The sequence below is a fragment of the Stigmatopora argus genome, chromosome 23 (genome assembly GCF_051989625.1).
Source record: "Stigmatopora argus isolate UIUO_Sarg chromosome 23, RoL_Sarg_1.0, whole genome shotgun sequence".
Lineage (NCBI taxonomy): Eukaryota > Metazoa > Chordata > Actinopteri > Syngnathiformes > Syngnathidae > Stigmatopora > Stigmatopora argus.
Window position 1 is genome coordinate 3,048,045 of NC_135409.1, and position 24,456 is coordinate 3,072,500.

Here is a 24,456-nt window from a genome sequence, read left to right on the forward strand (position 1 = left end):
TGAAGAATCGCGAAGTAGGGTCACCCCTATTATAACTTTTTTTTTTCAGTGCGGAGTCCCAGTAGCAAAAGTGGCTTCCGCTCACGAGTTAGCTTTTTTTATTAACTTTTTTTTTTTTAATTTAATTAATTAATAGTGGAAAAAAATCACGAAGTAGTGAAGACGCAATAATCGAGGGATTACCGTAGTGTAGGAACAGTAATACAAAGATGGAGAAAAAGTCACAATGGGAGTTTTTCACCAGCCACTAAGAGGCAGTGTTTACCTTTGGTAGTGCGGTTCCTACTAGTGAGGAAGAAGGAGCAAATGCATAGAAGGGGAAACTTGCGCTGCCATGGCTCACCTTTTTGGGAGTGAATCAATCAATCTACCATTCGTTATATGAAAAAAAGGCAAGGCTAATGTTAGCACAAAGACGGGTTGTTACATCTCATAATAAGACTATCATCAAGTACAGTACCATCTTTATTTATTGCATATATATTCCTTAACAATTATTCTTGTTACTGCAGGAATAGTAAACCGTATTATAATGGGTGAGTTAAGTAATATCGCAGAGAGGGTTTTTAAAAGTCTAAATAATATTATATGCCATTAAACACTGTCCCAAATTGTGGTGATTTTTCTATTGCGGTAGGTATTGAAACCAATTAACCGCGATAAATGAGGTATTACTGTACTCGTATAGAACGGTACTACGCACCCTAGGCAGGAGCCGTATGGCCTGCAGGAGGCGCTGTCTGTGGGCCGAGTTGAGGATGCCGATTTCAAGCAGGTCCTGGTCCTCCACGACGTTGCTGCCCTGGGAAAACAAACACTGTATTTAGCGTGTGGATGAGTGAGCCGGCGGCGGGGGTACTCGATACCCTCCAAGTCTCCGACAAAAAAGTTTGCCACGTGGCCTGTTTCAAGTACTCAGACACGACCAAATGCTCGTCGTATTTTATTTGTGGGCCCGCGAGTGGAAAATTCCTCGTGGTTTATCACTAGTAGACGTCCAATCCATTTCAGTTGGGAGGCTGCCAGCGATTGAACATTAGTTTTTATTCATTTCCAGGCCTCCCTGTTCAAATGGATTCGACGGCTGTTGCCAGGAATGGCAGCTAATGAAATAGTATCTTCATTAGTACGCCAGGCGGGATGGAAGGTGAAGGTCAAAAGACAGCTATGGCTAATTAGCGCAAAATGCGAACAAAATATGGTTGCTAAGCGACCCTTTTTCTTTATCTTTTACTCCCACCAGTACATGTTGGAAATTGAAACGTATCCAGCCTTTAGACATGTTTGCATTTTGATTAAAAAACTGATGATTATCCAAAAATAATAGAAAAAGGGAAGAATCCAACTTGTTTTTATCCGAGTGAAATAAGCATTTTTTATGGTTAACGAGAATCAAAACGCAGACAAATGGCGTGGAAAATGAAATGAACCAATATTTAGGAAGGAGTCCACCACGAACCGGTGCCAAAATACTTGAATGGGTCATGGAATTTTTACTCCTATATATTAGAATATAATCGATATGACTTATAATTTAATTTTCAATGGGGGAGAAACCAACTGCCCTGACGTGACGTTCAAAAACATCAAAACAAACCGCGGCAATACAGGAAACGAAAAGGCGAAGCACAGCGAGCGGCGTGTCCTGACCACGTGCGAGACGACTTTGCTCGGTTGCCACGGGAACCCCATTCTCATTCAAAAACAGGGGTGATTAATTGCTTTTTCGTGAGTGCTAAGTGGAGTGAAAGCCAGATCGATTCTTGTGAAAATGACTCATGATCGCAGGTCGCCCGACGCGCCGCAGAGCCTGCGGTCCTGCGTCACCGTCGTCGAGCATCCGCAGGCAACAGGTGCTTTATTTATTCTTCCTCGGAACTAAAAAAAAAAGCCACATCGGATGAACGGGCGCTGGCTAGGCGCGCGTGGGAGGCTGCAAAGAGGAGGAAGCCTGCCTGACAACTTCCGCAAGAGAGCATCGAGAAAAGACTTAAAAAATGGCACTCACCATGAACTGGACGTTGTCGAAACCGTTGGCCAGCAAGTGGTTCTCGTACTGGACCAGCCCGATGGAGTCCAGCCACTGGCCCACGGACTGCAGCGGGCATCGGGGACCTATGAGGGGATGCAGGGGCAAACGTTTGAGCAGGGAGTAGCCGTCCACGCGGTAGCAGCGGCAGTCCGGCTGGGACAGCTGGCATTGCCACATCATGTTGTGGCGGGCAACGTGGCTGTCGAACGAGCCGGCCATGCCTTCCGAAAAATCGGGAGCGGAGGGGGGGGGGCTATGCTACAAGCATGGTTGGTGGGCGCCCAGAGCCGCGACTGGACCGAGACGAACGGAGCGAAAGGGGCGAGGACGGAAGTTGTATCCGGAAACGAGCTTGCGTCCTAGCTGTTAAATCCTGCCCGGAGGCGAGCGGAGGTTAGCGGAGTCGCTGTGCGTTTGGAGCAGCTGCTCGCTCGCTCAGCTGTTGCGCTGCCCTGCGTGCGTATGTGTGTTTGCTAAAAGGAGAGAGATGGCGCTCTGTACTATAGGCTGGCTTCATGAAGGACTCCCACGTCCATCTGTATGCTAGTGCCGCCCCCCACCCTCAGTCTATCTCTCTCTTTCTCAGAGCCCTCCTCTCATCCTCTTCACTCTTCCTCCTCCTCCATCGCCACTGCGCTGCTCGCGCTGGGCTTGCGCATCGTTGCCATCGCAACATTTCCAGGCGTTTTTTTTTTTTTTTTGCTCTACGAGACCACCAACTCGCACATACGCAGGGGGTCGTTCTGGTGGGTAACCATGATAAAGTGCGGGCAACGGATTAACATACCAGAAGAAACGGAGGGGCTAATGGCACCAAGAGGACTAATGAGAAGACACACGGTTAAAAATACGTACGTCAAGAGTTTCAAATACGGTCAATTCATACACAAATTGATATTATTGGTCGCTCGGAACGTGGCGATGAAAATAGCATATTAAACCTTCCGTGCATTTCATTTAACGTTCCGACTTTTCTTGAAAATAGAACTATAAGTCAATTCCGGGTATCATATGCTAATAGTATTACAACTAAAGCCATTTCTCAACAACAACAAAAATTGCATAAATCTTGTTTATAGTTTGTCACTATCTTTCTTGAAACACGATTCAGTTTTTTATAGAATGTGGCGAAAGCAGAGAAAGAAATGGAAAAAATGATCAACGGTTCTTAGAACCACTTTTTTTTCCTGTCAAAACAAACTATTTCATCATAAAAAAAAGAATTCTTTGAAACTTGTGTGCATTTGACCTGAATCGACGTCTTTGGCGTCCAGTCCGCTGCCTATCCCGGCACCGATGGAGCTCATTATCTTGTCGATCTGATTGAGCACAAAAGAGAGAGATGCCTGATTAGCTCCAGTTGTACAGCAAATCAGCAACAGTGCCCGTCTTATTAACGAACGCCGGAATGGCTATTAATGTGTCACTTTGGTCCGCCGCGTTGTTCCCCGAACGCAGCGTGCCTTCCAGGCATTCTTATTTCGCCCTCCTGCCGTGTGCAGTTACTCCGCAAAGGTCGCCACAATTAGCAGGAATGCTCCTAAATTTTACATGCTAATATACGCCGCAGATGTGGGATTTTTCCCACGGCGTCATTGGTACGGTTAACTCATTTTCTGCCGTTGATGATTGACTTTTAGTCTATTTTGACTGGAAGGTGGCACACCTGGATTAAAGTTCGACATAAAACTTACATTTTTAAACATTACCATGACTTAACATTGGGGGGGTGTAATTTGAAGTTCTGGAGTTAATTAAGGTAAGTCCAACTGTTTTCATTCAATGACATAGAAAAAAAACTTCATTGTTACTGTATTTCAAAATCAATACAACACAATAACTAGTAGCAGTAATAAACAAAAAGTGCTGGTGGAAACCAATTGAAATGTGCTTTAAAATTAAGCACACTGAAGGAAAATGAAGGGTCTCCGGCATGCTAGCCCCTACAGCCCCCTGCTGACAGATTTCGGTCGCTACGACAAAAAAAAATGTTCATTCAAATGCCAGAAATGGAATCAGGAAGCAGCAATAAGCCTCTGCCAATGACGACGAGACACGTCCAATCTATTTCAGCTGGGAAACAGTCCTAGTTCAAATGGATCGGACGTCCTTTGTCGTCAATGGCACTAGAACTGGTAACACTGGTAGTACCTCCTCCCACTCGGCCGTAAATGAGGGCGTCCGTTCCAGCTTTTCGGCCGGCGTATTTCCGCAGCCGCCTCCGCTGGGTCTTCCGGAGCCATGGCCGCGACATCCAGAGTCCCAAATCTTCTCCTCCTGGATGGAAAACGTGAACGCGGACAGTGAGGCGTCGTGGGAAAGCGGCGACAAAACCAACGGAGACCCACCTGGATCGGTGACACGGCCACCAGATTGGAGTCAGACTTGGACAGGGACTTGGAGAGCTGGAGGTCCAGAACGCCGCGGGGAACGGACCTCATCCTGCCGAGGGTGCAGGCTCTCTCCTCGTAGCCCGAAGCCTTTGGCGCGCTAACTCCCGCGCGATCGGCAAACCCGTCTCCTCGCCGCTCGGCCGAATCGGTCAGATCCTGGTTGACTCTGGTGTAGAACACGGTCCGGAAGACCGCCTGGGGTTTGTGGCTCGGCTTCTGGGTGGTCGGCGTGGAGTCTTTTTGGCCAGCTTTGGGGCTGTAAAGGTGGTACGGCGTTTCGGGGGTCTCGCAGGCCGGGGACGATCCGTGGAGGAGGCCCACGAACTCCTCGGGGATGTGGCTCTTACGCCGGTCCTCCGGCGCCAGCTGCAACGGCTCGTGGTCTACGGAGGGAAAAACAACTCCTGACTTGTCAAAATTGTCTGAAACGGTGCACGTATGAATTTAAATTAATCAGCGGACGGACGGCTCTGGCTTTATTTTACGGTAAGCCTTTGCTCGCACATATCAACAGATAGCGAAAAAAAGGTTTAAAACGATTCGGTGAAACGACAAAATACACTTAATTTGGAATTACCGATTTTCGATCCTGATTTCGGATGGAAAAGGCAAAAGAATTGCGTATACAAAAATCATCGCCATAACAATACAAGTGACGGAAGAAGACGCGTCATTAAAGTTAGCCGCGTTTCCGTTCCGTCGCCAACAGGTGAAGGGCTCGGTCGCCATGGCAACAACGGGCCGCAGCACCATTGACGACTTTAGCTCTCTGAGAGGAGGAGGCTGGGGGACGGAGGCAAAAAAAATACTAAATAAAAAAAACAGTTTAGCTGACAGCAATCAAATCAGTGGGTAGAGTGTGTACTTCTAAATCTAAGCATGTGTGTCCCAGCCTAGTGGCTTACCTTCAAGTAGAACCAGCAGAGAGCACTTAACAGAACTAGCTTTCGCCAGCTTTGGGGCACCGAACAAGCACCGTCTGCCTTTCACTTTTCACTTTTTCTTTTTACCCCCCCCCCCACACACACACATGCGCGTGTGTACGCAGGTCCCGGCACGCCGCCGCCGGCAGCACAATGACGATTGTTGTTGGTACAAGTCGCGCTCGTCCCGTGACAAGCGACCGCAGAATTTCACGCGGCTGACGAGTTAGGGCGCGGAATAAATACATGAAATGTGACGCAGTGGGGATAACTATTTTTAAGGGAATCAAATCTTCTCAAATCTATTAAAATGGAGCCTTATATGTGACAGTATGCAAGATTTTGTGCAAAAAAATTCCAACACATCAACAAGGGCTGGCTCTAGAGGTGACTGTGTAGTTCCCTTCAAAGAGAGTGCATTCAGCCAAAGCACCTTCTCAATACCAATTTACATGCATGAACTCCCGTCTCTGAAGCTCTTGGCCAATCATCTTTAAGCCTGGCTGTTAGACGAACAAAATTGCGATCACAACGCTGTCTAAAACTGTGCCGTGTGTGTGTGTGTGTGTGTGTGTGTGTGTGTGTGTGTGTGTGTGTGTGTGTGTGTCTAGTGTGTAGTCATCGTTTATCTTCAACCTGCACAAGGGACTAAAGATGGACATTAGCCCCTGGCTAGAATCTGACATATTTACATATATGTTCATTAACATGAATATAAATATGTTCAATAATATGTGCTGTCCCTTATTAAATAAATCAAACTCAAATTCAGTATCAAAAAACTTGGTAAGAGGGTGCATCTCGCAGGGGAAGAATGAGTAAATATATTTTTTGAAGTGATTGGTCAAGAAACAGCCTCCAAATCAGTCAACACATCATATAAATCTGACACAACTAGCGATTACTATAGACGTGAAAGACCTGAAATGAATCCAAATTGACAAAGATATAACGGCGAACCAAAGAAAACATTGCGCAACCGACAAATTGATGCTAGGAAGAGGAAAAAAATACATAAAAAATCACAAGCTCCTTTATTTAGAAGTCCCAGTGGACACTAAATGTAGCTGTAATTTATGCATTGTTGTCCTTGCAAAGGAAGATCTCATCGCTTAATTAAGCCGACACATGCGACGGCTATAAATAAACACATGGGAGGCCAGGTACAAATAACTGATCGCGGCGTGTCGGGCGAACATTATTAAAAGTAATAACCGAGGCGCCAGTCGGCACCGGAGATGAAATTTGCGCTGTCTCCAGACGATTGAACGTCTCTAGATTCTGTGCGCTGCCATTGACGGCAATAATGTGCGAATCCATTTGAATTGAAGGCCGGCGGCGATCAAACGGTCGTTGCCAGGTCGGGCAGCTCAAATGGATTGGCCTATCTACCGAAAGATTCTGACAATGTTGCGCTCCAGTGCGAGTGGAACGCGTCGAATTTTGTATTCTCACTCTTTGGGCGCACTTTGAGGGATTGGCGAGCGTCTGTGTCGGAGCTTAGCGCGAAAGGCGGCGAGATTTGCACGGCGGTGCCGGCGCTTTTGACATAACCGCCTCATTTGGAAATCTTCGGGCTGCGCGTCGCAGAGGTGCTGTGTGTATTCCGAGTAAGCCGCTTCCAAAACACAATAAATCACTTTAATGACGCTCGCTTACTCGCTATTGTGGAGCTAGCGCTGCTGAGAGAAGCTCCGTGTCGTTTCCGTTATCGCTTGGAACCAAAATTAGACCTCACTTTGCATTTCTTCTGGGTTTTTACAAGTTTTACATTTTGCCAGAGGTGCAAAGGGGGAACCCCCCACCCCACCCCCAACACTATTACGCATCAGCCTCCGCGATGGATTTGCTGCTGCTTGGAAATCTGACGCCCACTAAAGGGCGAAGGGTAGGTTGCATAAACGTTTTGGATGAGGAAGAATCTGGGGGAGAGCTCCAATGGCCCCATTTTCTGGGAAAACCTGGGTAAGTTGGTTTGGCAGCGTTTTCTCTCTTCCTCTCACCCACTCCTTTGTTTCACCTAGCATCCTTTAGAATTTTCTTTGCTGTACCCACGTATGTACGCGGCTCCCTTTTTTCCCTTCTCAAGCCACATGTTGCCATGGCAACACCACAATAGACCTTATAAAGCGAATAAGTGGAGAGCGAGAGAGGAGGAAGTGCGGTCGAAACCAGCGAGGGAAGATAGAAAATAGAGCTACATATATAAGACGCATTTTGCGGGAAAAAAGGCTGGAAATGACAAAAAAGACAATAGAAGTCTGCAAAAGGTATAAAATGTCAACTGTCAATGGTAGAAAAGTCACTTTATCTTAATGCAACAACGGAAAGTGTGACAATATTGTCCTTTTAAGCTACAAAGACTGGAAAATAAACACTATCAGCTGAACCTTGAACAATACCCACACATTCTTTATCCTCTGCAAAGAATGAACAAAAACTGCACCTTCCGGAGAAACCCAATTTAAAATATAACCGTATTGAGGTCAACAAGACATTTGACCAGAAATGGAATTCCGACACTCTAGATCACACCAACAGCCCCATTTTGTGACAAAAACTTCCCCAGCGACCACAACAACCGAAACAAATCGGCCATGACCCGGCGCCCGTCCCCCATCTGGCGTCAGTCATCAGCCACTTCCTGCGCGCTATTAAAAACCCTCAGAGAAGCATGAGATCAATACGCGACAGCTCTTGAAAAGAAATGCCGAGTGCCAAAATAGCACGGCGGTCGGCGCGCATGATCAGCGCACGAGGCGCACAAAACTCGCGCGAGACCTTCGAACCGCTCGCACAAACATCTTTCCGCAGCTGTCCGTCAATGGCCGCGTCTTTGCCATGACGACAAGAATCCCGGTTGCCAGGGCGACGCCGGAGCAGGTCAGCGCGGAAGGAAACGGGCGTAGGAGGGAAAAGGCAAACTCACCGTTTGCGGGCCCGGCCGCCAGGGGGCAGTCGTTTTCGGACTCGGCCGAGTCCCGGTCCTGGTTGGGGCTGAGCGGAGGGCTGGTACTGAAGCTGGCGTAACCCAGGGACGAGCTGACCTCGCTGGGCTCACCGCTGTGGTTGACGGGCCGCTGGACGTCCAGGGATGACGACAGAGACGTGCGCTGTTTGGGCTGAAGCGGAACAACATTGTTTTTTTTTCAGATTAGAAATTACAATCCTTTTCATAGCCTAGCTCCTCATATGACTTCTAATCAAGTGGGACTTTTATAAAAACATGTCATTTCACAAGTCATTAAATGTTATCTCACACATCACCAACGGATCTACCGATGGCATTTATTTGCGTGCGAGTCCAATCCGAATGACCCAATTTGTGGATCTTTCTCAGTCTAATACCTCGGAAAAATAGTCAAGTCAAAATAATGCAGCAAAAAATAAGGTGGCGAACAAATAACGTTCAAATTTGCTTCTCATAAATAAAATGAAATAGTCCAGTGTGGTAGAACTCTCTGTAATGTGATTTTTTATTTTGTTTTGACTTTTATGCTCTCTTTGTTCCTCAAAGTTTGTTTCACGACTACGAATATGAAAATAGAGTATAAAATGTCATTTATATGCATATTTTTCAATATCCCTCTGGATTGTTAGAATGTACGTAAGAAATAATGCAATGAGCTGTTGATTTGATGCTTTTCTTGACTTTTATATGCATTCTCAGTGGAAATTTTCTCTGTTCTGCAAAGTTTGTTTATCTATTTGTTTATGTATCCCCCCAAAAAATATACCTCTGGATTGCCATCAAAGTCAGTGATCATGTTTGACTGCCATTGAGGGCAATAGCCATCCAATCCAGTTTGACTGGGAGGGCTGCCGGCAATCATTGGCGGACAATGAGTTCATACTTAAAAATAAATCATCAAAATGCTAAAAAACACCTCTTTTTTTTTACCCGATTCCAATCGGATCTGGGACCTCGCTACTATCATTACTGGAAGAATGACTTCAAAGCAAAGTATATTTTGGTCTCCAAACTCCAAGCAATGTGCTAATCATCAGTCCATGTCAATTGATTATTATGCAAAAATCATCCTGGCATACACACACGCACTCGCCAACGCTCACACTGTGTTTTGGGTGACAAATACTGTGAGGTGCGAAACCTCCACGTACACATCCGTGCAAAACACAAATTGTGCGAGACGACACACGCACGCACCGACATAAACGACACACGACGGGACGTGGCGCTTGGCGTGTTTGTGCCGATTTGCAAATAAATCCGTCTCTAATCAACTGTGACGTGTTCATTAGGCCAGCGGCCGCCACCAAAGCATCGGACGGACCTGCAAAGTGCGCGCACGGGTGAGTTAATGAGCAAAAAGCGCCGACAAAGGCTTTCGGGAAGTGGCGAGAACCGGCGCGGTGGCACTCCGGAGGCCAACTACGCCGTAAAAGGCGCAACGATGATGAAGCGGCGCGCACTTTGCAGCTAAGTGATGAATGAACACGTTGATGAGTCGACTGCAATCTCACTTTTATTGCACGTTGCTCAATTCAGTTTTCGGTCTTCCGAATGCCTACAAATAGAATTTGAACTCGTTAGCTGCCAAACGTCCAAACCGTTTGAACCGGGAGGGCCGAGTGAACGATCGTTCGCGGGAACGCCATCAAATGCGCGCCCAAAAAAACGGCGTGTCGTCAGGTGTGGGTGGATGTTGCGATGTATTCAATAATGCATCTGTGGCTTTGACGATGGCGGGGGTGCGCGCGCACGCTACCTGTGGGCGGATGACTCTCTCGATGTTCCTCAGGGCCGTGTCGGGGGAGGGGGGCGAGCAGTCTGGAGTGGGGCCCGTGGAGAGGTTGCCATGGTCACCGAGCTCCCCCTGGTCGGCTCCGTGGGACGGGTGACCTTGGCGGGGCGAGAGAGAAACCTATTAGGCCACACCCTCACAAAGCAAATCGTGCGCCACATCATTGCGTAATATTTAAAACCATCATTGCGTAATGTTTAAAACAAGGCCTGACAGACAAGAATTCATGAAATGAATTTATCCAAAATGTTTACTTGGTTGTTAACTCATTAGTGGCCATTCACGAGGCTAGAGGTACAATCTATGTGAACTGGAAGGGGTGGCAACAAATAACCGACTGTTCACACGTCCTAATTCAAAAGAGCTGCACGTCGATATGTTAGATTCATGCCGCGATTCCATAAGCAAAGTGTGAAATAGCGCGCACGGACAACTCGTTGAAAAAGTTTTAGGTGCACGAAAGTGGGGTTTTGGTCCAAATTCAGTTGAGATTCATTTCAAGTTCAAACCAAATGTCTCTTGCATCCTGACTGCTGATTGGTTGAGAATAGTGGCAGGCAATAAAGGAATCGCGAGGGAAGTGGGTGTCAGAATCGCACGCGCTATTTCACGTTATGCTAATGGCATCGTGGCAGGAATCTAATGCCATAGACGTCAATAGGCCAGCAACGTTGAAAAGAGCCACATGATTGGTCGATTGATCGATTAACTTCAATGGCTCTGAAAGAGTTGAAAATGAATAGGGAATTTCAAAGTAGACATTAAAATATTAAATACACAGGAAACGGGTCACATAAATGACTAAATGGCGAGCAACAGATAAAACCAAATTATAAAAATGACATCCCCTGAATTAAACCCAAGAAAGAAAATCAGTTGGTGGTGGATAATTTCCCCTGCGTGGGGTTTCGGACGCTTTCCGATGAAAAATTGGGAGGTGGGAAAGCGCTGAGGTGGCCTGAATTTGCTTGGGGAGGGAGAAAACATTCGTCTCCATCGGCAAAGGCGCATCCCCGAATACACGCTCATCACATTTATAGCAAGATGAGCCTGCTAATGATGAAAAAGCCAAGCGTCTCATCAAATAATCAGTTCGACATTTAGAAAGTTTCAATTTTTTTCCCTTGTGTTCCAGTTAAGGAAGCCTGCTTGCAAAAGGAACTGCAAGTCAAGAAAGGTACAACGATGAAAGCTGGAGAAATAAAGCAAGGGCGGTGAAATACAAAGACAGGCTCGGGTGATTGACAGCCACCCGCTGGATTCCGATAACGATGCTCGCTTGCTTGGAGGGGGAGACCAAATGAAAAAAAAAAAGAGGAGGGAGAGAGGGAGGGTACAAATCCCCCAAGCCCGCTGCTAAAGAAAATGGAGACTGAAGCAAAAGTGGGAACCCTGCTGAAATATTCATCAGGCACAAAATCTGACAAAAACAGAAACTCCTCAAATATTCTATTAACTCCTCAGGCGCCATTGACGGTGATCAACGTCAATGAAATGAATATATTAGGATAAATAAACACGGCAGGTGGGCCACAAAGTTTTCAGTTGGAGGGGGCTCAATCCTTGTGCAGTTTGCATGTTTTCCCCATGCCCGTGTGGGTTTTCTCTGGGTACTCCAGTTTCCCCGCACATGGTAAAAATAGCTTCATTAATCACTTAGCAGCTCGGGAAATAAATTCACCAAGAAAAAAAGGGGCGAGTTGACACCGGCACCCAATTAGGCTGACAAATTCCCGGATTTTAGCGAAGCCCTTCGAAATTCCCTCAGTCAGCACCGACCAATTACAGCCTAGACCTAGAGTCACCCCGACATTACTGCGGCGTCTACCCGTTGGTGTCACTAATCACGCAGTCGCTATGGAAACAGGAAAGGCGACGACTCCGCTCCACCGGATGGCAGCAAAGAGCAAGCGGCGCCACTTACCGGCCGGCGGCGGAGAGTCGGATCGCTGGCCCACGTCCAGCGAGCAGGGTTTTCGTGTCACGGAGGTGGTCACCGACTCGTAGGGGTTGTCCTCGTCCTCAGGCGGGAACACGTCCAATGACGGCGACTGTTTTAGGTCCTCGGGTGGGTTTGGGGGGGAGGCGGTTATGGGCAAACATCACAAGACAAAAATTAGATAAGGAAGTCATCTCTCAAGAATGTCAACAATGTGGCCTAGAAAAGCCAAGCATGAAAGACACTTTGTGCATGAGAAAAAAATATCTTGAGAGCTTCTTCCTCAAATCAAGTACGTATGCATGTTTGACATGGCTACAATCAGATTGTGTCTTCTTTTTTTTAAGCAAGGACACGCCGAGTAACTTCTCTTATCTTGTGTTCTCCAACACAAAAACAAGGACGGAATTCCCAGACGCCACATCGGGTCGCTTTCCCAAAACAGCGCCTCTCCATCATCATCGCCCGTTCTGATTGGATTCGCCACCCACGCTCCTGACACATTCTTCTTCTTTGTTTGCACTCTGGCCCTCACTGCTCTTACAAAATAAGTATTCCACTAGAAACTACATCACCCACCGTGCACCGGTCCATCCATCAATGTGCACGCAATCATGAGCGAGTGACAGGTGGACAAAAGACCACCTGATACCATAGGCGCGCGCCTCTTGTTACTCATTATGACTTTGGATTCCGCCACGGACGGCGCCAGCCCGACGACATGCGGTATGTCCGAGGCCAGCCGCCTCAGCTCAAATGATTTCCCCGTCGACGGCACGTCCAACAGTCTCAAGCGGAATAAAACTGTCAAACTTACGATGTTTTCACCGACGCCCCAAGGAGAGAAGCAAGAAGGGAGAAAGAAAAGAACAAAAAAAAAATAGGAAGCGAGGGTCCAGAGCTGGGATTTCCTCTCCACCGCAAACGGGAAGTGAAGGATAGACGGAAAGTTTGAACGCTCCTCGCCGGACCGAGCCTCTTTGGATGAAGATGTGCTAAAGAAGGAGGCGCTCAATGATAGCAAGTCATTCATTATCCACCACCCCTCCCACCCTAACCCCAGCGAGGAGATAGCAGACAGAGCGACTTGTGTCCGAGCTGCACAGGAAGCCGGCGGACAAACAAGAGGCCTCCTCTGGACGCTAATTAGCAGCTCGCAAGCGGACGTCGCGCGACTGCTGATTAAAAGGACGCCTACGTGCGCCAATGCCGCGTTTCTTGAAAACGTCCATAGAGTTCATAGGCCATCAGATACTGCAATCTGCTGGTATTTCCTTCCACAAGACAACAACAGAGTTTCTCATTGAGGCAAGCGTGGATCGGCATCTTCTATTTCAAGGGGCGAGTATACTCCATAAAGCGTACGTAGCTCCCGTATAAAACCTTATGGCGGATAATTCGTCCTGCAGCAAAAAAAGCGCGCGAGGAAATAAAACTTTATTGACCCCTGGAGACCGACACTACATCAACAACCCATTGGTGCTCACGGCACACATCATAATAAATCAGTTCAATTACACCATGCCTGTTTGATGTAGAACGCATAGACATATGAGCAAAAGTTGCCTTCCAGCATTAAGATTTGCTTAACTATTCATTTTGAGTGCGCAGTTTCACACTAGAAAAGAACTGCAGAGGAATTCTTAGCACAAAAATACACAATACACCATCCCATTCAAGCCCTAAAAAGTCCAACAGCAAAAACATATATCATACATAGTGCGTCAAAGCGACATCTTATTCCCATTTGCTTGAACACAGCTGAAATGCTCCCTGTTTGTGTTCCCACGGTAACCAACGGGAAAAAATGCCTAGCGCTTGATACAGTGCAATTATACCTTCATGTTCCATTAATTTGATCTGTGAATGTGTGTTATGTTTGTTTACCGGCGAAATGTTGGAGAAGCCGAGGTTGTGGCAGCCATTACAGGGGGTCAAAGCTTCCCAGAATCCAGCGGGGCCGCAACCTCTCTCGCCCTGGTTGTCGTCATTCTCTTCCTCGGGGACCGCGGCTTGGGACGGACTGGGTCGCTGTAGAAATACACGCAACGTTAACTGATTGGACGGCTACCAGGGTCAATGTGTTTTACATGATTTTCGGAACCTTTTCTATGATGCGACTCTTCTCGTGCAGTTCAAAATATTTTCAAATGCTATGAGGATGACGCTAACAGCGAGTGTGCTTGTATTTGGTGCGATGTTCCTTCCTGGGGTGTCCGCTCGGGGCTCACTGTACATTTCGTGGGTCACATATTAAAGCCACGTAAAATGGATGGCGCGGTAACGCTAGTGCACTGCGTGCAATGAGGAAAGTATTATTTTATACTGTTTTATTCACAACGGTGGCGGAGGCCACCCGTCGACATGCTCGCCTGGAGGGGCTCCAACTCCCGCGTGCACCCGGGGTGCGGCAAAGAGATGATTAAGTGAGCCAAGCTGAAAAAAGGTGTCTGTGTGTGTGTTGAAAGCTTATTTTTAATTTGATTTTATTTTAGCTGCAATAAACTCATCTGTCTGATATTGCCCCCTGTTGGCACACTCAAACAAGCGCAAGGTGAACCATTCTAGAGGGATAAATGCATATTGAATTTACTTTTGAATTTATTTTTGAATTTATTTTTGGGTGCCATTTCTGTCCCTTTTAGTTAAAATGGGTGTCAAACTCAGTTTGGTTCACGGGCCACATTAATGCTAATTAGATCTCAAGTGGGCCAGACCAGTTCATTTTTGGCTCAACTTACTTCGGTGATAGACGTCCAATTGACATACCTTATACGCTTTTCCCGCATTTTATTCATCTTTTGATCATTTCAAATTGTGTATATAACAACTTTTGTACGGGGGAAAAATGTTTTTTTTAAAAGTACGTTCATTTGCCCCTCCCTGTCAAAATGTATTGGACGTACTAAAAGATGAGCATCCACAGCCAGTTTAAGTGAATTGGACATCTATCATTGTCAATAGCAGGCGATGACTTCATTTGGTGTCACTTTTTCTCCACTTCATTTTAGGGTACTCACAGATTACTACCGGTAAATATTGATTTTTGTTTTACCATTACGGACCGTTATCTCCTATTTTTCCGAATGGCGCAGAAACCCACGGCACGGTTTTACCTTGGCGATGCGCGTCAAGGTGCCGTTGGGCGCCTCTTCGTCCGACAGCCGCCCGCTGCCGAAGCTGTCCATGGAGTGCGAGGAGATGGTGTGGCACAGCTCTTCGAAGGAATAGTCGCCATCGCGGCACTTTTTCATCTCGTGCAGCAGCTTGGACAGCTCGCTGGTCACGGCCTCATCTGGAAAGGCGTGGGAAATAGGTTACACGTCATTTTGAGTGGAATTACCAAACAAAAACGGATTTGGAGAGAAATAAATCAATAATAATGAATAAATCGTGTGACTCTATGGGACTTTTTGGTGTGTTTTACAAGGATGATGCATTCAGGTGCAATGGTTTTGCCATTCTGCAACTAACGAGCCCATTACGTTTGTGCTGATGTGATGTTAAGCTAAAAAGAGAACCGTCAGCAGGAAGGCAATGTCCCGTTTATCGCCCACAGGGGGCAGCAGAGTACCAAACGAATTATGGCGTGGACGCCGCAGTTGAGAAAAATTGTCCATGGTTTAACCCGTTGGCTGCCGTGTCCAATTTTTTTCTACGGAGGAGGGCTGGAAGCTAGTGTCAATCGGACGGCACGGGTCGTAAAAACGGAGTTGTGACACCAACTGACTTTTGTGCCTGATGGACGGTGAAGACGAAGGCGAAGAGATGGAGGTGCGGGGCGCTGGGATTGGACACTTGCGAACGGGTTCTTCCGTCATACTGCGGCGCTCCATTTCCTCCGTCACATGTTCTACACACAAAAAAAGAGAGGAGAAAAATGTGTGCGTTAATTGCGGCCGGCAATCCAATCAGCCGTCAATGGCGCTTCTTTTCAGAGCTAAAATGGGCGGTCTCCAACAGGAAATGGTGGGCAGCTGATCTTTTCACTCGCAGCTGCATGTGTGTGTGTTGTGATATTCAGAATTCAAGCACAAATAGAACAGTTTGCTTTCTTGAGGCGCCTTTAGCAAACTGGCGCACGTGCAGTTGGGGGCGGGGGGCATTTTGCGTTATTTTACGAAAACGAAGTGGGACACACATAAATTTGTGTGGGTGTTACCTTGGATGAGAGCGGTAATCTGCTGAGATTTGACCGCAGGATGTTCTCTGAGGATGTCCAGAGCTGTTCTTCCCTGGCTATCTCGCAGATTGGTGTCAATTCCTTAACAAAAACAAAGCCAAAGTCATGGAAGAAATACTAAGGGTGAAGTAAAAAATTAATACATTCTGCGATATATCGGGATAATATATTGCGTAATCGTGGTATCGATTCACAATCCATCTGAAAGGATCTCGACGTGTATTTTCGGTGGAAATAAACAATACAGTGGCTGCATTTCCACTCCCGTCCGCTAGTGAGCAGCTTGCGAGCTGTTGAAATAACTACACAAAGGCGTGTAATGAAAGCTGAGCAAGTCGACAAATAAAAACAGTTCTACTTCAGGATTGTTGCACAGTTCTAACTTGAATAAGTGATTTTTTTATCTCTTGGCCCGGTGGTGCTTAATGTACCTGCAAAGTTTATGTTTTGACCTGCCATTTTTAAAGAATCTTTGGACTTAAGTTGTTCTGCACTAAGGCAGGTCTGAAAACGTCGTAATAATGGCCATACGTTGTTCAAACATAAAGCAAAATATGTTTACGTATGGTCGTATTGGGATTCGTGATACAAATCGTATTGCCACATCTGAGGCAATGCACACTAATAAATACAATGTCTTGTTTAACAAATGTGTACCATAAAGAGGTCACAGTAAAACTGACATTTTTCAAATGTGCATTTATTTAGTTTAAATTTTGATGCAGTTTAGCAGTCAAACTGCTCACTGCGAAATCATAAACACGGGGCTATTTCTAGTTTAGTCCACGTAGGCTAGCCCACATAAGACAATGACTGGCCCGTTGCCCGGCAACACCGTGAAAACTCCAAATTGAACCGAGCTTGCGAGCCCACCTTTCCCCGTCTCGATCGGAATCGCACCTGAGTCGAGCAGAAGCCGAACTACGTCCGTCTTCCCAAAGAGGGCGGCTTCGTGGAGGGCGCTGCCATTTTCTGTCTGAAAAAGTTAAAAATAAACAGTGACTGGGGGGGGGAGCCTTCCCAGCAGAGGGATCCAAAATAAATCCACTGGCTCCATTCTGAAAAAGCCAAAACAGGGGTCATGCAGCGTGTGGGAACTGGAGGCATTACCGTGAAAACATTTACTTGCCGACTTCTTTCCAAAGACCCCAAACTCTTCAACACAGGACGCAATCCACTTGTGCTCCCGCTTTTCTTACTTTCCACCCCCCCAAATGGAGAAGAGCTTCCTTCCCCGTTTCCCGTGGTGACGCCGTCGAGAGGAGGCCGGGAAGGGCACTCTCGCTCTACGACGGCTTCCACGAATTGAACGGCGAGTTCATTAGGAGGGGAAGTGTGTTACCTGCCCATTCACGAGCAGGTTCGCTACCATCACCTAACAGGGGTTTCCCCTCCTTAACACGCACCGGCCGAGCGAGGAAGAAGCCAGAGAGAGAGAGTGACTAGTGTACCCCTGCCATAAATTATTCATGCGCACTCAAGCAAGCAGACCTTTATGGCTTGACTCCAATTACTGACCTACACACACACACACACACACACACACGCACACACACACACACGCACACACACAGAGTAAAGTACTTCCCACCAGTGGCAATTTATGCGGTTACATCATTGCAGCTGAAGAGAAGCCCAACTTGCGCTTTAATTTGAGGCCGAATTGTACATCTAAATCTTTATAATGGCCCACGACTGTGATCCTGTGAGATGAGAACAGTCAAAGTGGGTAAAATAAATAATAACCTGGCAGTGCTTTGAGATAAGAGTGCTGAGGCTTGTCACTTTGACCCTTTCAGACCCTTCTTGACAAGGACAGACGTCCAATCATGTGCTTCTTTTCACTCTTTGGCTGAGAATCTAAAGGAGTTGGTTTGGACGTGTAGCACCATCAATGGTGCCAATGACTTACTTCAATACGTCTTTAAACAGTTTTAGAGCGAGGAGAGCAATGTGAAGAGCGGCACGCCTGGGGAGCTGTGCGTCCTTTTACATGTAATCACTTATGTAATAGTCATAATTAGGGATGTCCCGTTGGCATATTTTTGCGTGTATTTAGAGTCCGAGACACCTGATTTGTTGGCTTAATTTGAATAAATCTATCCAACATTAAAGCCACATATTAGCAAAAACACTTTCTCTCCAAATCACAAAATAACATTATGAAAAAATTACATTGAATATTTGGATCTCATAAATAAACTTAAATAGTCCAATGTGATAAATGGAGCTCACTTGATTGTGATTTTCTTGACTTTTATGCTTACTCTGTTCTTTAAAGTTTGTTTCACTATACGAATATATGGTACAAAACATACTGTATATGTTTTGCACTATATATTTGGATTATTTTAATTTATCAAAGAAATAATGCAGTGCCTTTTATATTGTCGTTGGACACTTTCTTTGTTTTGCAAGGTTCGTTTTCACTAATGTAGAAATCATTTGCAAAAGTACTGTATTTTTTGCAATATACATCAGGATTATTTTGTTATTTGCAGCCCTAATCTTTCTCAATGGCATTTACAGTTACAGACATCAAATTCATTTCAAGTCTATGTCCAATGCAGTTTGACTGTGAGGGCTGGCAACAACTACCCAATGAGTTAATTCTTTAAAAAATTAATACATTCTCATTCTCTAGTAATAATTAGTTTGTGGTTGAGTGGGGGACAACAAGGCTTGCTTTTACACGTTTGCCTTCATATAATGCACATAACATCAACACCTACCACACAGTTGACGTCCATGCCTGCCTCGAGGAGCGTCTGCGCCGTACTGCGGTGCCCGTTGCGAGCGGCCAAGTGAAGCGGCGTGTGTCGCCGGTTGCGCACCCCCATTAGGTTGGGGTGCGCGCTCACCAGCATGCACACCACCTGCACGTAGAGGACATTGTCATTCGCGGGAGTGGATTTTCACTCCCGTTCCCCGAAAAAGATTCCCAGTCCATCCCAATCCTGCCGGAGTCAAAAAATAAATCCGATCCCATCCCGCTCGTATTCAAAAGTAATGCAACTCCAGTTTTTCATTTTTCACTCAATGGATTGATAGGATAGGATAGATGAGTGTTTTCAGCAGCTTCAAACTCTTAAGTGGCTGAAATATTATAAAATGACCCATTTAAAACAAAGGCCATACATTATCTTTATTTTCCTCTACATGCAAACTGCCTAATACCTGTTGTCCATTTTAATGGATGAAAGTAAAATCAAAACAAACCCATTCATTAGTCACAGGATGGAAATCCAACCCTTTTTTAAATGAGGCATTTTAATAAGAACTAGTGCAAAGAAATATGTTTTGGAGTCACTACAGGACTTACTGTATTTGCTCATATATAAGCCACCCCCGCGTATCCTTAAAATTGCCTTAAAATCGTTGAATTTTACAATTTCTCGCGTATGAGCCGCCCCCCTGATTCACAATTTTCACCCCCATATTCATGGTTTTAATAAGGAGTACAAATGTGTTACTTTGAAGGGAAAATCTTAAGAAAGACCATCACAGGTGGTATTTCTGAGCTACTGTATGAATCAAAAGCACATTACACAAGGAATTAATTCATCCAGTAATGGTTGTTTTCTTACTGCAAAACAGAAAATAACCAATAAATAGTAAATGTTACTTTGCCAACATCTACTGGTGAAAAAGAGTATAGCAAGTCTTGTGCGCATATTAGCCGTACCCTTGATTCAGTCATCATTTTTTTGTTACAAATATGGCGTAAATGCGAGAAAATACGGTAATTAGTGTCTTACATGTTTTACACGCTACAGGTAAAACAGTGGCAATGTTCCACGAAAATAAAACTACAAAAACGGATGCTAGCTTGTTCAACACAGGTAAAAATCATCATCTATCCATGTGTTGTCGCTCCGTTTACTCCCGTAAAATGCCGCTCCCAAAAATTTTGACCGCAGGAAATAATTCAGAAATAATTCATACACTAGTCCGCGCGTAGACGTAATCCGACAGTCAACGTATGAAGGGCGGTGTAACCTGCAGGCGTCCGTAGAGCGCGGCCAGGTCGAGGGGCGTCTCCTGCCGGCTGTTCCTCATGGTGGGGTCCGTCAGCTCCTGTAGCAGCACCGACACTACGTCGGAGTGGCCGTACTGCGCGGCGCAGTGCAGCGCCGTCTCGCGCTCCAGGTTCTGCCAAAAGGAATCGATTGAAGGATTTCAATAAGAGGGGAGAAGAGAGGCGCAATGCTTAAAATTCTAAGCAAAGCGGCGATGTTAAGACTTTGCATGGACAAGAGGAAAGAGATTCGTGGAAAAAGGAAGTTTTGGCTTCATGTGCCATTTTGAAATGGAGTGGCTTGTTTTGTGTTCCCTCCAGGGCTCGGATCGCCAACGTTGCAGGTTCTCCTCAGGGCGCATTTTGTAGGTTTTTTTGAGGGGGGCGCAGTGCAATAGAGCGAAGAAAATGAGGCCCTGGGGGATTGAAGCTCTGGGGCGCTGTTAAAAATTGATCATCTACCAGTCACACCGCAAACATGCGATGCACATATTAATGCTCTGAACCGCAGGGCAGTTATCGTGACACGCTGACACCCACACGTAAGTATTGAGTGTACAGTAGTACCTCTACTTACGAAATTAATTCGTTCCACGAGTAGTTTCGGAACTTGGATTTGGAAGTACGAACACATTTCACGTTGAATTAGCATATAATTAGCATCCAAGCTGGCGGCGCGCACGGGTGCAGCGGCTCTATGCTCTCCAGTTTGGTGTCGTCTACCAATTTCGTCATACGCAGTTTCTGGGTATGATGACAATTAGGCTTTTGTCGAGTCAATGATGATGACAAAGCCTATGTCCGATTATTATTATTATAATTTGTTCCAGAATCTTTAAAAATAATACCCCCCCAAACCCTTTAAATATATAAATTTTGTATAAAATATCTAGGTAAGCCAATAAAATGAATAAGAAACGCCAAGACATAGTGGCAGCTGAGTAAACATACGTACACAGGCATGTAAACACACAACTTAAAATAACTTATTATTATTGTATACCAGAAAAATATGAAAAAATGCCCGGAGGGGGGCTTTTGGTCCCGCTCAATCTCTGCTAGTGGCCGCTTCCCCATTTCCGACGGCTCACGCCGTGAGCTACGAGTAATTTGATCACGCTCCGTTTTCAGATCAGCACCCACCTACTTCCGGACTAGATTGATCGTCGTTCACCGAGCGTAATATCGCTTTAATAACTGGGCCGTGGCATTTCATGAAAGCGTAATGGGGCGCCGGGAACGCGGCGTCATCCATCATGACCAGAGCGGGATGCCGGAGTGCCGTTTGCGCGACAAACCGGTGTAATTAGGAGTACATTACTCGCAAGTGTGGCGGCAGTGAAAAAAACATAATGGATGCGCTGTATTTAGAGCCAATAACCACACGTTGACTGCATTAGTCGCTCCATTATCGACGCGGTGGAGGGGATAAGCGCACTGCATCGGGCACTCAACCATCTTTGATTTGGATATTGGGTTCTACCAAACTGGAAAGAGGGATTTTTAAACTCTTTCAGTGCTAGTGACGATGGTAGAGATCCACTTATGTGGTTCTGTTCATTCTTCTGCCGTGGATTTAAATGCATCTGTCACTAGTACACATCCTGTCCATTTGAACTGGGAGGGCTGGCAGTAGACAGTCACTCCCAGTTCAAATAGATTGGATGTCTATTGCCGTGAAGCGGCAGCCATCGAGTTAAAAGCCCACTCTGGTTTTTGTCCTAGATCCGATCACGTGTTCGGAAATTGGGCCCGATCACTTTCAGAGACTCGGAATTGGGTAAAAAAAAAAAAAAAAAAGATTGGGTTTTGAAATTAATAATTTATTTTCAAGTATATTAAGTCAGCAGCTAGCGTTGACGGTGATAGACGTCTGCTCCATTTTGACCGAGAGCGTTAGGACTGGGAAATTTTCTTTAGACGAATGCGTTGTTTACACGTGGTTTCATTTCATGTCGGGTCGGTCCACATCTGGCCCGGGTTCCGAGCGGCTGGAAAGCAGGAAGTTATTTGTGGAGGCGCCGGGTTCACACGGCCGCTAGCCGGCAGAAAGGGGGGGGTTAAGACCCCCACGTGACGAGCGGCACTGCTCTTTTTTTCTACTCTCAATAATTGGGTATGTCTCGCTCGCTTTTCCACCTTTATCCGGGTTATCTGCTAGTGAGCGAGGAGGTGGAACGGTAACGGGTCGACCGGGCTAAATGACAAAGCGGTAAGAAATTCCAGCCCAGTCCAGTTGGTGGGAAAGAAAACGTTCCAGTCATCCATCAGGCCGCCTCCAAACAATCTGGACTGCGTTTAACACTAAGAAGCTAGTAATAATATACGACTATCAGCAACGCTACCGTATTCCAACAGCAATGCGCATCATCATCCTCTGCCAGTCGCACGTGCACATTGTTAACAAAAACAGCCGCGGGCGTGAACTTACGGGACCAATTAAGCGGTAACCAGCTGTTTGGCTCCGCTTTAACGCCACCTCATAACGGGCGCTCACCTCTCGTCACTTGCTTCCGACGGCGTCGTGACCTTTCACGCGCGTTGCGGCAACGCTGTGATTTCCCGCTGACAATCTCCCATACGTGAGAAAGCGTGCGTGTCGACAAAGAGACGACGCGTCGTAAACGACGCAAACGGTGATTTACGGCGCGGGAAGGAGTCGAAAGGGGGATAGGGCCGAAACCTGCTTGAGGTTGTGCAGGAACGCTAGCTAATTCGACAGATAAAGCCGTCCAATCGTTGGAAACGCCATGGATTTTTCCGCCTCTCACCTGCTGGTTGACTTGGCAGCGCGAGGGCCCATGTCGGATGAGGATACGCACGATGTCCACGTCGCCCCGCCAGGCGGCCAGATGCAGCGGGACGCATCCCTTGCTGTCGGACACGTCGGCGGACGCCTCGAACTGGAGCAGCTTCAGCACCACCGTCCTGCGGGATAATTCAGTTAAGAATGGGCGCCTTTACGTGTGGGCGACATCAACAAGTGGCGTGACTATTTAACGGGTAAAAGTCGGCGGTCCGTATCGGGAAGTCCCCGGCAGAGGCGCCTCATTTGCATTCCAAATGTCAGCGGGAGAAGCCGAGCGAGAAGAGGTGCGGGCTAATGAGCTGCTAATTTCAATCATACGCGACGATGCTCCGCATCACTGAGATGCAAAAAACATAAAAATAAAAAAAACGGATAATATTGCAGCAGCCAGTTTTCTTTTGTCCTCCTCGGACTGTTAATTTGCAGCAGGAAATCCACATAATTGCCCCCAAAACACATTCTTAATCCCCAGTCTCCGGGAATCTGGGCTCGCCGGCTAATCCCTTCGCCGCAAACGTGTGCTGTGAAGAGCTTGTTTTTCAAGGGGCATAACATTGACCGCTTTCAATTAGCCATGTTTTGTTTTAAAGCAGCCAACCAATCTTGGTCTCGATATGGAATTATTTTTTTTGCCAATTCAGCCCCCTGTTGGACATAGCGACATTAAACTTGGTTGTCGCGTCTATTGTGACATGACACACAAAAAAGGCTCAAGAAGTCATGTTTAAAAAGACATGCTATGTCCGCCATGTTGGTTTGAATCATTCTGGTTTAGAAGTGCTGGTCTGTTTTGTTTTTCTTCAGGAAAGCGGAACGGAAAATCACTGTCTATCATATATAGACCACCCGATAATAATCAAACAATAATCAACTTTAGAACATATTTGTTTGTTTTAAGTGGAAATGAGTAGAAGAATCTTTTACTTGAGGAAAAGGCAGTTCGCTTAGTGAGGATGTTTACTTGTGTGTTCCGACGTGAAGGGAATGCCAATGATGGCGTTTGCCCTTTCATTCTTGCTTCCTATCAATCACACTGGCCGCTTGGAGGCAGAACTAATTATTCCCCACTTTATGTTTCTGCACACGTCAGGGGGGGGAGGTTATAACGCTACCTGTGTCCGTTGAGCGCGGCGTGATGTAGCGGCGTGTATCCCGAGCTGTCCGTGCAGTTGACGTTGAGGCCCTTCCACATGCTGGGGAGACAACAACCAAAAAAAATTGAGGTAACACACATGCACAGAAATGTAATTTTTTTAGCTGACTGGGCATATAGAAAGACATTTAAGCGCTAGTGGCACAAATTGGCTGAATTCCAGCCCGATCACGGGTCGAGCAACGAAATCCAAACAGGTCCCGACGACAAGAAGAGGTTAGCCGACCTCAGTGTAGTGCG

General features: G+C 46.3%; 1 protein-coding gene across 5 annotated transcripts in view; it reads right to left on the reverse strand.

The window, feature by feature from the left end:
* Window positions 1-24,456, reverse strand: part of anks1b (ankyrin repeat and sterile alpha motif domain containing 1B) — a 47,719-nt gene that overhangs the window by 14,307 nt on the left and 8,956 nt on the right. For 3 of the 5 annotated variants that reach the window (XM_077594453.1, XM_077594452.1, XM_077594451.1), the window contains exons 2-18: window positions 24,176-24,256; window positions 23,026-23,182; window positions 20,236-20,388; window positions 18,969-19,112; window positions 17,137-17,212; window positions 16,216-16,317; window positions 15,784-15,906; window positions 15,170-15,348; window positions 13,941-14,084; window positions 12,039-12,177; window positions 10,079-10,212; window positions 8,278-8,470; window positions 4,381-4,808; window positions 4,184-4,309; window positions 3,282-3,351; window positions 2,009-2,115; window positions 704-802 (exon numbers count right to left, since the gene is read on the reverse strand). In XM_077594453.1, coding sequence (XP_077450579.1) covers window positions 704-802; window positions 2,009-2,115; window positions 3,282-3,351; window positions 4,184-4,309; window positions 4,381-4,808; window positions 8,278-8,470; window positions 10,079-10,212; window positions 12,039-12,177; window positions 13,941-14,084; window positions 15,170-15,348; window positions 15,784-15,906; window positions 16,216-16,317; window positions 17,137-17,212; window positions 18,969-19,112; window positions 20,236-20,388; window positions 23,026-23,182; window positions 24,176-24,256 — 2,455 coding nt within the window. The remainder of the gene's footprint in view (window positions 1-703; window positions 803-2,008; window positions 2,116-3,281; window positions 3,352-4,183; window positions 4,310-4,380; window positions 4,809-8,277; window positions 8,471-10,078; window positions 10,213-12,038; window positions 12,178-13,940; window positions 14,085-15,169; window positions 15,349-15,783; window positions 15,907-16,215; window positions 16,318-17,136; window positions 17,213-18,968; window positions 19,113-20,235; window positions 20,389-23,025; window positions 23,183-24,175; window positions 24,257-24,456) is intronic. The other 2 variants (XM_077594456.1, XM_077594455.1) reach the window with 1 other exon arrangement.